Here is a 12,310-nt window from a genome sequence, read left to right on the forward strand (position 1 = left end):
TTGTGTGCTACAGAAATATTTTTTTTTCTCAGCAAAACTTAGTAAATCACTTTGATTCTTTTTACATTTGGGGGCAGGGGAATGCAAGCCAGGTAAACTTATATGAAGACTGTATAAAATTAAACCTGGTCTGAGGGTATTTTTATAAATCTGTTTTCTGTTTTTAGTATATCTACTATCAACTTATATATGAAGCAAGTAATTTTTGTGGCTTAGGGATGATCAAGAAATTGGTCATCTAACAATCTCCAGTGACTGTAAAATTTTGGTCTCTCCAGTTGTCTACTAGCACTTCATTAACCTCAGGGTTAGAACCTTCTGTCTACTATCTCCACATTTAAATCCATTTCTTCTCTCCATGTTCATGAAAAACAAGATTTTTCCTCTGCTTCTATTACCCACATAGCCTTCCCCTGTCAGAAAGGAGATTGTGTCTCCCATCAGTCCCTGGTACAAGGCAGAAGCCCTGGATTTAGCAGACCTGGCTTTTTCTCCAGACTCTATTTTCTAGGCTTTAGATCACTTCTGTCAGTTCAATCTCTTTGGCACAGGCCTTCATTTTCCAAAAGCAGCTCCCTCCCCAGAGGACAAATGGTTGAACAGGATTTGAAGCACAAATGTGGACAAATGAAGATGTAAGCAAGATGTGTATTAGGAGGAATTTAAATTGTGGAATGTTTGGTGCTTTGAGTTTTCCTTTAGCTTTTCACCTGTGAGCACAAGGCAGGTTTATCCACACAGCAGCTGAGTGTGAGAGCAGGGGAAAGAGCAGCAGAAATAAAAGGCAGCTGAATTAAGGTAGGAGCAGGAAGATAAAAATCTCCTCTTCCCTCTCTTCTCCAGTTTCTGGCAGCTACAGAAAGTTAATGATAGGGGCCTCAGAGGTGAGAACTCTTCACTAATCCTGCAGATTCCTGGCAATGTTCCTTTGGTGGTGTCTTCTTCAGCATTGAAATTCAGGAGCCCACTATCGGATTCAGGGAGAAATAGTTGCCTATTGGCACACAGATCACTATGACCATTGAGAGTTTACACATTCAAAGGAACAATGCAGCACTTTGCAGGTGGCCGAATTCCTCAGGGGAATCTATCAGATACAGGGCATCAATGGCCAGCCTTGATATTTAAGGAGGAATGGGGCATTCCAGTCCAGACTTTCTTTTGCTTGCATTGGCAGCTTGTCCTTTAGGGCACTGTTATCGAGCATTATTATATCAAGGTAATTAGAATTACTCACACAGCAGAGAATGTGAGGCAGGATCCTTCCCTGAGGAGTTCCTGTTCTTCACAGACCAAAGCAGCACGTTAAGGAGGAGTGAGGGTGCTGTGCTGTGCCAGTCCCACTGCCATATCTGCTGCATTTACAGAGCAGAAGCCACTGCTTCCCAAACCCTGTACCACCTGTGAAGTTTCAGTGGGTTGAATTCTCTTGGTTTGCTGCTCAGCCTGCACACATTCAGGAGGGCTGCAGCCATCAGACAAACGTGTTGGGGATAAAACCTCTCCTTCCTCATGTGCTTGGTGATGTGAGGTACTGAGCAGCACCACGGTGTTGTTCTGAAGCTGTGCTGCTGCTCAGAAGTGAGATGCAGTGGTGGAGCTGAGCTTCAGGTCACTGTTTGTTGTAGTTTACTCAAGATTGGCTACAAGAGCTCGGAGGTACGTGCAGATCCCAAGGTGCTGCTTGCAGGAGCTGGCTGGATTGGTTTCAGGAGCTGACTCTTGTCTTTCAACAGCAGCAAAGCACGTGTTACACGTTAAGTGCCTTGGGAATACAATGAGGTGTTGGGATTGCATGAAGTATTTGGAACCTCTCCAAGCTGCGCCCATGCTAAAGGAAAGAAAGGCTTGCTGCAAACTCTTCAGGCATGGAGCAGATTCCTCTTCCCTCAGTCCCACACATATCGAAGTGTCTGTCTGTGCCAGGAGAAGTTTGTGTATCTCAGGGCTGGGGATGTGCTGAGCAATACATCTGTCTGCAGACATGCTACCGAGCAGCACGGGATGTGTGGCAAGGAGAGGCTGCCCGGCCCCAGCTGGCTCAAGGAATTCATCACTGGAATATCACAACAGCTGTGTGATTCATTTCTGGGGAGATAAATCTCTAATAATGGCTGAGACTCAGTGATTAATATAATGTAAGTCCTTGTCAAGGTTTTTCATGTGTTCCTTTTCATTTGGTAGTTATAGTCTTTCTGGCACAAGTTACTGCTCAGTTCTAAACCATAATGAGGGAAAAAGCTCCCCCCACGATGACCACCTGGTTGTAGTGGAAATGCTGCCAGCATTTGCAAGAGAGAAGCTGCTGATGTCTGACTTGACTTGGTGAAAAAGAAATTTATTCCCGTGCATTTTGGCCCCCAGAGATGGTAGCAGTAAAATTACAGAAGGTGCCCCCACACACACTCACCTGTTATCAGCATTTTTGAAGTACAGTCATTCTGGCAGGAATTCAGATCTAGGATGTATGAACACATTAACACCTTTTCCAGAGCCCTTTTATCAGAAGACATTGTGTTCTCAAATAGGTCATAGAGACAACAGAAAAAGCAAGAAGTAACAAGACATTTCTGTATAGCCAAAGTAACTTACTGGCTGCTGCTGCTGGGTCTTTCTGCAGGAGTAAAATAATTTTGATAAGAAGTTTCCTGTTTAAATAGACATTTGACTATGTGTCCTTTGGCTTTAAGGAAGTCTTAAAATCCTTTCCTAGTTGCTTAGCTGTCTGGGTGGTTTTATTACTTTGAAGTTGGGCTTTATCTGCTGGCTTCATTCACAGACTAGCTGGCTGCTTATCACATCTGTGGATCAAATCTTCAAAGGTTTTGTCTGAAGAGTTGGGATTTATGAGGTCACGTGGAATGCCCCTCGGAGGGCGGCGAGCCCATGGCAGCAGAATTGCGGGGGAAAGCTTTTGTGTGGAGGTGCCAGAGGCGGGAGGGGCCGCGCTGGAGGTGGGCGTGTGGTGGGGAGGTGCTGATAGCCAGGGAAGCGCAGGGCTGGAGCGCGGGCCCCTGCTCGGCACGCAGCATACAGAGAATGTGGGAGACCAGGGCGCATTCCTAGACACAGACTCACCGTGTTGCTGCTTCCAGTGGAGCTGTGTGAAATGTCAGAAGGAATTAGACCCGTGCTGGAACTGACAAGCACATCGGGCTCTGCAGCACTAGGCTTCACTGCACTTTTACAGCCAGGCTTACCAACTACATTCAATGGGGAAAACGGGAGATATTTTTTTCCCTTCAGAAAGGTGGCTGCTTATTAAAAGTTAAATTTTAAAAAATGTTTAAGAAAGGAGAAAAAAAAGGACACAAAAAGCTGCCTAGGTTTCTGCATACTTGAACAGCAAGCAGCAGCTGTCAAATGTGCAGCCAAGAGTGCCTTGTTCCAGCCCCAAGCGTCCCTGGAGCAGAGTGCCAGCTGAGGCGAGCATCTCCAGGAAAAGCACATTACAGAGCCCTTGTGCTCTTGCCTCTGGAACAGAGCATGGTTTTCAGGCTGTGTTCAGGCATGCCAGGCTTTGCTGACTGCACAGAAACGGGCGGGCTGGGTGCAGCAGCATATGTTTGTTGCATTTTTGAGTGTCTTGCGAGCAGCTTTAGCTGATTAGGTCACTAGAGATCATGCTTGGCTTCAGACAAGCACAGTGATACAACTGCATGTGCTGTGAGCTGGAGAGAGTATTCCGTGCTGATTTATACCTCTCAGGTTCCATTCAGGAGGTGACAATTCTGTTAAAGGATTGTAATGATCTCCTAAAACAGTACTGGAAGGAAAGCAGTGTTTCCTTGGATGAAGCACACTGAATTACCTCCTGCAGCAGGGTGAACAGATTGTAGGTGCTGTGAAGGCAGGATAACCCCACTCACTGTGAAGGGTTTAGGAATGTATACAGTTAATTTGATATACTTGGAGATGTGGCTCGTTGCCGTCTTTGACTCCTGCATTAGAACGTGCGGCTGCTGCAAAGACAAGTTTCACGTGTGTGTGCTTGTATTCCTTGGCCAAAGCTGCTCTCTTTCAGCACTGAATACTCAGCCCCTCTTTGGGCCAGAGCTCCACCCCTGCGAAGGAGCAGAGCCTGTTGAGGCTCTGGAGCCGCCGCTGTCCGCCTGCCATGGCTCCTCCTCCCCTCCCACCCTTGGGTGGAACCAGAGAAGGGAAAAGTTGCCAGTGGTGAGCAGGCAGCAGAGCTCGCAGGGCCGCTGCAGCAGCATGTCCCACTAGCCCGTGAGCAGGAATTCTGTCCTTCCCGAGCTGCTGCCGCTGCTGCTGAGTGCAGGAGAAGATGGTTACAGCAATGGGAGCCAGGAAAAATCTGAAAAGGAATGAGCAGCCGAGAGACCTGGCATTCCTTGGGCAGCTTCAAAGGGAGGTGAAGGATCTGAATCAGCGCAAGAGTAAATGAGCACTGCCTGCTGCCATGTTGGCAGAACAGAGCTGTTCAGAGGCAGTTGGACAAGTTTGTGGCTGATCCGGTTTATCCAGTGTTGAAGATGGGAAGTTACTTGTCTGCTCCAGCTTACTTTGCTCCCAAGGATCCCTTTCGGTAAGTCCTGCACAGGGTTAGCAGAGGGGCTCCAGAGTGGGGTTCCCCCTGTGTGCCAGCCCAGGCTCAGTGGGTGAGGCTGGAAGAATGAGGTCCCGTGCTTGTGTGCCAGAAACAGCCGGCCTCAAACCGGGATCCCGTGTTGCTTTCAGGAGGTGACAGGGAAGATTCCTATTGCCAGTCCCTTCCCAGCTCCCTGGTTGGAGGGAGCAGCTCCTGTGTGTGCCCAGCCAGGCAGAGAGCACTCAATGTGCCACTGTGCCCCGTGCTCTTTACCAGCAGAGGAATGAGGTTAATGTGCCTGCTGCTGCTTCTCTTCCAAAGCTCCTTGTGACTGGGTGAGGTGAGGTGCTGCTGTGGGAGTTCAGGAAGGTGATGTAATCTGCAGCGAGGCAGCACTTAATCCTGTTTAAGAAATCAGGCACTTTGCAGGTAACTGGGATGAGAAGGATTCTTCTGTGATATTTTGGTTAATTCAACTTTTATTTGGTTTTGGTCCAATTGAACAAATGAGAATCGAGAAAGGTGATAGTTCCAGAACAACACTTTGATTGCATTGCTTCTCCACAGTGAGAAAAGTCAGTGAGGCTGAACACAGCCAGGCTGGTGATTGACACTGATGTGCTGATTAGGTGGATGGATGGGGAGAGGCACAGCTTGCACTTTCATTGTCTCCCCTCTGCTCGGATTTGCTGTTATTGATCCTGTTCTGCAAACACTTTTGTGCTGGCTTGGGAGTAAGAAGCTCTTTGGTAAAACAGTCTAGGATAGGAGTAAATGCTGCTGCACAGTTACTGAGCTTCTTTAAGCACCTTTCTGAAACAGCAGCTGCTTCCAGAAGAAGGAAAGTGAGCAGACACTCATTATTTGTAATATGTGTCGGGTATTATGCTAAGCCACAGATACACCTTCTCCTGAGTGTGTGGAAATTGTTCTGCATAGTCAGGGCTTAAGCACTCTGTCTTTCTAGTGTCTGTTCCTCCTTGTCTGGAGTCTGTTACGTAGCCAGAGCACACACACTGAGCTAAGGCTGGGTGAGTAAGCCTTGGGTGAGCTGCAGGCTGGGCTGATGCTTCATTCTGCAGCTCTCTGGGCCTGTCCCCTCCCTGCCCTGCCGGCAGAATTGGAACCACGGCCCTCCTGAGCCTGTCTAGCGTTAACTGATCTGGCCTGACAGTGTGTGAGGGGGGCATTTGTTAATGAGCCTTTCTCCAAGGGATCTGTCTCTTCAGTGCCTGGGAAGTCTTTGCCTCCATGAAGGTATTCCCTTTCATTTAGCTGTAAAAGAGATGCCACCAGGCACCAGTGCTGCTTTTCAACTGAAACTAGGCTGGTTACCTGTTGTGACCTGATCTTCCTACCACCCCTCACAAAACCAAGAGTCCATGGAGCAGTAATTTGTGAGCTCTTTCTGCACTTGCTGTGCTGCAGAGCATCAGGGCTGAAGTCTGCACCCATATGCTGCTTGGGTTCCTAGAGGATGGATGTGGGAGGCAGATTAATTTATTCTGTACAGTCAAAGCTGGGAAGTGAAGAATTATAATGTCTGGTCTGTATAATCAGAGCAGAGTTCTGCAGCTCTGAAAATGGTGGCTGGGCAGCAAGAGGAAGCACATATGCAGGTATGGCTGTTACCAGTCCTCCATGAAACTTGATCACCATGATTTGCTACTCTGTAATAAGAATAGCATATAATCTAGGAGAAGATTAGTGGTTTCTAATCTATAAAAGATAGAGGAGCATGGCATACTCCTTTCTCTTGGTTGTGGTGACTGGCAAAGGTTGGCTTCCTTAACGCTTGTAGCAGTAATTGCATTCCTGTCTCAGCTGATGAGAACCTTGGTGCAAGGGCACAGCTCCAGTGAGGCGGGAGAGGAAGAAATGGCAACTCTTGTATCTTCTGGGATAAAATTCTGACATGTCTCTTCAATGAGAGCCTTGTGGAACAATCATGTGCTGCTTTTATCATTTGGTGAATGATAAAAAGCATTGGAGCCGTACCTGTGTGCTGTTAGCCAGTTCCCACACCTGCCTTTCTGGGGTTACAGAATGCATGGTAGGTGACAAAGGTGCTGTGTGACATGGGCTGCAGCTGTGTCCTGCTCCTTCAGGGATTAACCCAGCAGCCACTTAGACCCTTCCAGCATCCAGCCTCTCCAGGGCTGCTTGCTCTGTTCCTGTTGCCTCATTGCCCAGGGTGGGGCTCTGAGCCTTAAGCTGCAAACTTGTCCTGCCCAGATTTGTTTAATTACATAGCAGAGAACTGACTGCTTGCTGGCTCCACCTCCTTACCTTCATTTTGCTATGGGTGTGTTCCAAATTAGATACCAGTGCTTATTTCCGGATGGAAGCAAATTTAACTAAGTGCTATAAGGCTGAATCAAACATTTAGTACTAGAGGAGGGGTAAAGGAAAGGCAAATGCACATGATCCCCCACCTAAACAGATCTGCAGTTTGTATTGCTTTTGCAGAAATTTTACATTTACTTAGGGAGAAAAAGGAAGGGGTTGAAGGTGAAATGGAAGAGAGGTGAGGAAGGGAAGGTGATTTGCTTAAAAACAAATAAGTGACCCACCTGTGTGGAGAGAAGACAGAAAGCCAAGTCCTGAAATCCTGGTGAAGCAGTCTCCAGCACTGCTGTCTGCATCCCAAGTGCAGGTCTGGTCACAGCTCCCTGTTTGAAGATGTAATCACTGCTGGAGCGCACACACTGGTACAGGCATGCATGGAGGAGTTGGATAAGTCTGAGGGATCCGATTTGCCCGTGCTGAGCCAGATGTTCCTGCCACAAAATGATAGAAATCTTTGCTGTTAGTCTCCACTTGCTCTTTTTTCCCTCCCACTCACCTATGTGCTCATTCAGCACGGGGTATTTACTGCAAATGGAAGCCAAAGGCCAGTGGTTGAAGGCAGAATGCACTGGGATGCCTTCTGGGTCTCTTGCATACCAGGAGCAGGGTGTAACCATGACAGTGCCCCCAGGCTGGGGCTCTAGTGATGTATGTACCATGTAAAGCAATCTTAAATTACTGTTCCCTGTGCTTCATACAAAATTGGCAGGGCCTGTTGCATGTGCTGGAGTTCCTTCCCATCACTTGGAGGGGGGACAGGATTTGATGCTCCTCAGCTGGGAGAGCAAACACTGTGGAAGCCAAATAGATCTTAAGGAGCAATCTTCCTGAGGGGAGGGTGCAGCTCTGAATACTCCATGAGGTGTGCTTTTCCCTAAAGCCACGGGCTGCTTACAAGCAGCTTTACCTTGTCACTTTGCAGTCTCTTGAGATGGAGCAAATAACTCTCTCTGTGTTCTCTTGGAGCATGACCAGCCTCACATATCATTGTGCTCATTACAAGCTGCTGGAGTTTACAAGGAATGTCTTTGGCACAAATCAGCTTTTAGGAAGCTCGTGAGGGGTGAAGTCACTTGTAGCTCTCCTCTTAGCCCTGGGAGCATGCAAGAAGTGCTCCTCCAGTGGCACCAGCACGCTGGGTGCTGCTCAGCTGCCTGGAGGGGCACCCACCTGAACTCCCATCCCACTGCAGTGACTGAGACAGGTGTGGGGGAGGAGACAGAAGAAAATCTTCTTCTCACATTTGTGTCGATGGACTGATCCTCCAGGTGTTTCTTTGAACCAGTTCTTGGTGACTGACCTGGATTCTGCACTCAGAAATGGCCAGTGCCAGACTTATTTTCCTTTTAAAGTCTGAGAACATGCAGCCCAGGGCTAATGGAATAATCCTTACTGATGCAACTGCTGTCTGTGCCTTATCTCTCAGTAAGTCACACCTCCGTGCTGCTGAAGTTAAACTCCCTTGCCCAATGCATCTTGCTGAGGCAGGATAATTTTGTATTCAGCAAGCCTGGGTTCTGCTTGTGAGTTGCTAAAAGGTATCTGCAGTAGAATTGCTGCATTTTTTTCCTTACTTTTTTTGGGGGGGAGGGGAGAGTTTGTTTCTTGAAAGGATGTAGATATATGATTAATAATGGTTTCTTGTTGAAATAGAGGCTGACAGATATGTGAAGGATTTGGGGATTCTCTTTATGAAATCAGAGAATTAGTTTTATTTAGGGATTTTTTATTTGGGTTTCTTGTGGTGTTTATTTTCCCATGCACTGTGATCAGCAGAAGGGAGAGCAATCAGCTGGGAGAGGTGGGTTTTAATCACAGTTAATTGGTGGATGCAGTAATGTATAGAGCTCAGGGGATGAGCTGCTTTGAAAACTCTCCCTCAAATGCAGAATGCTGCAGTTTACCTTTTGGGAGAGGCCTTCCTACAGAACAATAGAAAAACTTTCCAGAAAGGTTGGTGCAAAACTGACTTTGCATTTCAAAGGGAAGTGAATCCTGTTTCTCAGTCCTGCTTCTGACCTGGCTGAGGAGGCAGGTCCTGGCACAAGGGGGATGCTATAGAAACACTAAGCACAAACAGAGCAGGGCTCTTGCTGTGCTGGGCAGCTCTGCAGCTGGAAACTTGCATCCAGAAAAAGGAAGAAAGCAGAGAAGCAAAATTTACAAAGCAAAATTTATAAATGTGGGTTTCAGTGTGTGGGATTTGTTTTAAAATTTGGAAGCTTCTTTTTCTTTGTACTGGTTGAATCCACCTGTCCTTACAGACCTTGGGTTTGGTGCTAATTTTCAGTTCAAAGAGCCCTGGGAAGTGGAAGGGTTTAGCACATTCATAGCTGGCAGAAGGGTTTAGTACATCCATAGCTGTCAGACCTACCTGGTGCTGAGCTGCTGCTGAATGTCTGTGTTCTCCATGCAGGAAAGGACTGTTGATTTGTCACTTGCTGCCAACTGGAACTTTGCTCTTTTGTTTCCTTCAAGGTGCTCTGAATGCCAGGATCCCCTCACTAACTGGTACTATGAGAAAGATGGGAAGCTGTACTGTCACAAAGACTACTGGGGGAAGTTTGGGGAATCTTGCCATGGCTGCTCTCTGCTGATGACTGGGCCTGTGATGGTAAGGCCTTGGCAGGGTTCCTGCTGGAGGCAGGACATGCCTGCCTTCATCTCCTCAAACTTAGCTGGGAGCTATCTTAGGTATTCAGATAACCAAATAAACTGAGGGTAATAATCTCCTTGTTACTCTAATGTCTAACCAAAGATTAGAAATGAAGCTTGTGTGGGCATCTTCTATATAAAAATGAATTTTGAATGGGGGTAGCTTTTAAAGGAGGGAGATGTGAGGATCTGAAGCATATGAACAAATCAAGTGCTGAAAAATACAGACCTGCAAAGCAGAAAGGGGATTCAGGGGAGATCTGTTCAGTTTCTGTAGCTCAGTGCCCCGGTGTCTCCAGGGGTGATTTTCCACTGCACTGTGGAGTCCCAGCTCTCAGCTCAGGGTGAGCAGCACGTTCTGGCTGTGGGAAATTGCCATCCAAGTCCCATCTGGTTGTGGCCAGAGTGCTTTTTCAGGCTGACAGTGTCTTGAAGCAATGTTAGCCCCAACTGCTTTGATGCACTGAACTCTTCCTGCACAATATGGGCTCACCTAAATGTTCCCCTCCTGTCACAGCCTAGCAAATATTTAAACTTTAAAACTGCCAAGATTAAAACAACACCATTATTTTTCTAGAGCCTAAAAAAAGCAGGATGGTACTCAGTAATATTATTGCTACCTCAAAAGAAAATACTGAGAAATGTGCAGGAAATTTCTCATTGCCTGCAAAAATCCTTGCATAATAATGTCACTAAATGAAGTTCTCATAAGGGAAATAGAAAATAGACGAATTAATAAAAATATTCTTTAAAGGAATTTTTTTGTCTCAGTTTGTGCTTTTTTTTCCTGTCAACTGGCTGGTTAAATATCTGAATTTGTGCTCTGCCTGTCTGCCAAAAAAAAAGCCCTTTCAGCTTTATTAATTCAGGCGTAACATTAATTATCGTGCCAAGAGCAACTGAACAGGAAGGTTTAATACCTTGTTTACTAGTCTGCAGCAGACTATCAACTGTTTTTGATAGTTGAGCAGCTGCCAAACACAGCAGAGGTTCCTGGGACATGAGCTTTGCTTAGAGGGTTGATAATGTTTGTTTTGGAGTTCTGCAAACAAGGTGCCATGGATGGGGTTCAGGAAATGGAGAATGGACTAATATAACTCTTCAGTAAAAACCTGCCACTTGCCTTAGAGATGTGAGTGAACACATTGATTGGAGAGGAAAACAGGAGCTGCATCTGCTGCTGGGTTCTGGCCCTCCTAAGCTACTCCCTTTTCTGTCTGTAGGTGGCTGGCGAATACAAGTATCACCCTGAGTGCTTTGCTTGTATGAGCTGCAAAGTGATCATTGAGGATGGGGACACTTATGCACTGGTGCAACATTCCACTCTGTACTGGTAAGAGGAGCTGCATTTGCCACAGAGCTGCTTCCTGCTGAGTGTAAGCCGTGCTCAGCTGGCTCAGAGTGCTTCAGCCAGTGCTGCTCTGAGGAATGCCAGGAAGCTGCCTTGGAGGGAGGGAGGAAGGAGTGGTGTAAACACTGAAACTACGGCCTGTGGTCAGTGAGAGAACTCAGACGTGTGAGTTTGGCAGGGAGGGATGGGACATAATGCCTTTCTTCACTTCTTCCAGTGGAAAATGCCATAACCAGATTGTGCTGACACCGATGATAGAAAAACACTCGACTGAGTCTCTGCGTGAGCAGCTGCCTTACACACTGACCCTCATCTCCATGCCAGCAGCCACGGATGGCAAGAGGGGATTCTCTGTGTCTGTTGAAGGTGGCTGCTCCAGCTATGCCACTGGTGTCCAGGTGAAAGAGTGAGTATGACCAGGTTTTGTGCAATGTATGTGTCCATGCAGAGGGAGCTGGTAAAAATCCTGCAGCACTGTTTTCCTGAGGGAATCTTGGCATTACAGGGATGTAGGTTTGCTAATAGTCATTTGTGTTTGGTCTTCATTTCAGTCCTGTGACAACCTTAGCTGATAATTGTATCTCTCAGTGCTGTCTCCTTCAGTGAGCACAAAACAAAAATTTGGACTAAAATTTTCCCACTGGTGATATGAAGATCTCTCTCCAAACCAGCTCAGACCTGAGCACTTGGTCTAATGGTAGATTAGCACTGGTTTATTTCAAAATACCATTATGAAGGGGAGCATATTTTTGATAATTTTGGCTGAACTGACTTCACATAGAGACTGTAATTGCCATCTGTAGGGTTAACAGGATGCACATCAGCCCAGATGTCCGAAATGCCATCCACCCTGCAGACCGGATCCTGGAGATCAACGGAGCTCCCATCCGTACCTTACAGGTGGAGGAGGTGGGTACAGCTCTGTTCTGAAGCCTCCTTCTCCTCTGCCTTCCTACACCTTTTCTCTTTCCTGACACTGTTCTCCCACCCTGCACACAGTGTGTGTACACTGCCGGTGCTGTGCTGACAGGAGGAATAAACATGAAGGCAAAGCTTTGCCTTCCAGCTGGAGAGGAAAATGTAACAGATGGGAATGCAGTTAGGATTCAGTGCTGATTTTGTGGCATTCAAATGTGAAGGAAGGTAATGAGAAAAGTCTAGGGCTGTGACAGAGGACAGAGAGGCTGTGAAGACTCTCCCATGTCCTGCTGGTAAAGTGCACAGTTCTGATCCTTTTAGAGGCAGTGCTAATACACAGGGACCCAGCTGATCCTGGGGACATTTCCCATTGCAAAAAATCTATTTGCTATCTTTATTTACAAATAAATGCTTTCTCCAGATATCAGGGGATGCTGCAGGAGTGTAAAGGGAACACCATTACCTTCACTTCCCAAGGGTTTTAT

The 12,310-nt window shown here is 46.9% G+C and overlaps 1 protein-coding gene across 5 annotated transcripts in view; it reads left to right on the top strand.

The window, feature by feature from the left end:
- LIMK2 (LIM domain kinase 2) overlaps positions 1–12,310 on the top strand; it is a 32,314-nt gene that overhangs the window by 5,777 nt on the left and 14,227 nt on the right. For 2 of the 5 annotated variants that reach the window (XM_074554435.1, XM_074554438.1), the window contains exons 3-6: positions 9,380–9,515; positions 10,780–10,889; positions 11,125–11,313; positions 11,711–11,816. In XM_074554435.1, coding sequence (XP_074410536.1) covers positions 9,380–9,515; positions 10,780–10,889; positions 11,125–11,313; positions 11,711–11,816 — 541 coding nt within the window. Of the gene's footprint in view, positions 1–3,963; positions 4,550–9,379; positions 9,516–10,779; positions 10,890–11,124; positions 11,314–11,710; positions 11,817–12,310 lie in introns of those variants that run through there. The other 3 variants (XM_074554439.1, XM_074554436.1, XM_074554437.1) reach the window with 3 other exon arrangements.

Source organism: Zonotrichia albicollis, chromosome 18 (genome assembly GCF_047830755.1).
Source record: "Zonotrichia albicollis isolate bZonAlb1 chromosome 18, bZonAlb1.hap1, whole genome shotgun sequence".
NCBI classification, from domain to species: Eukaryota; Metazoa; Chordata; class Aves; order Passeriformes; family Passerellidae; genus Zonotrichia; species Zonotrichia albicollis.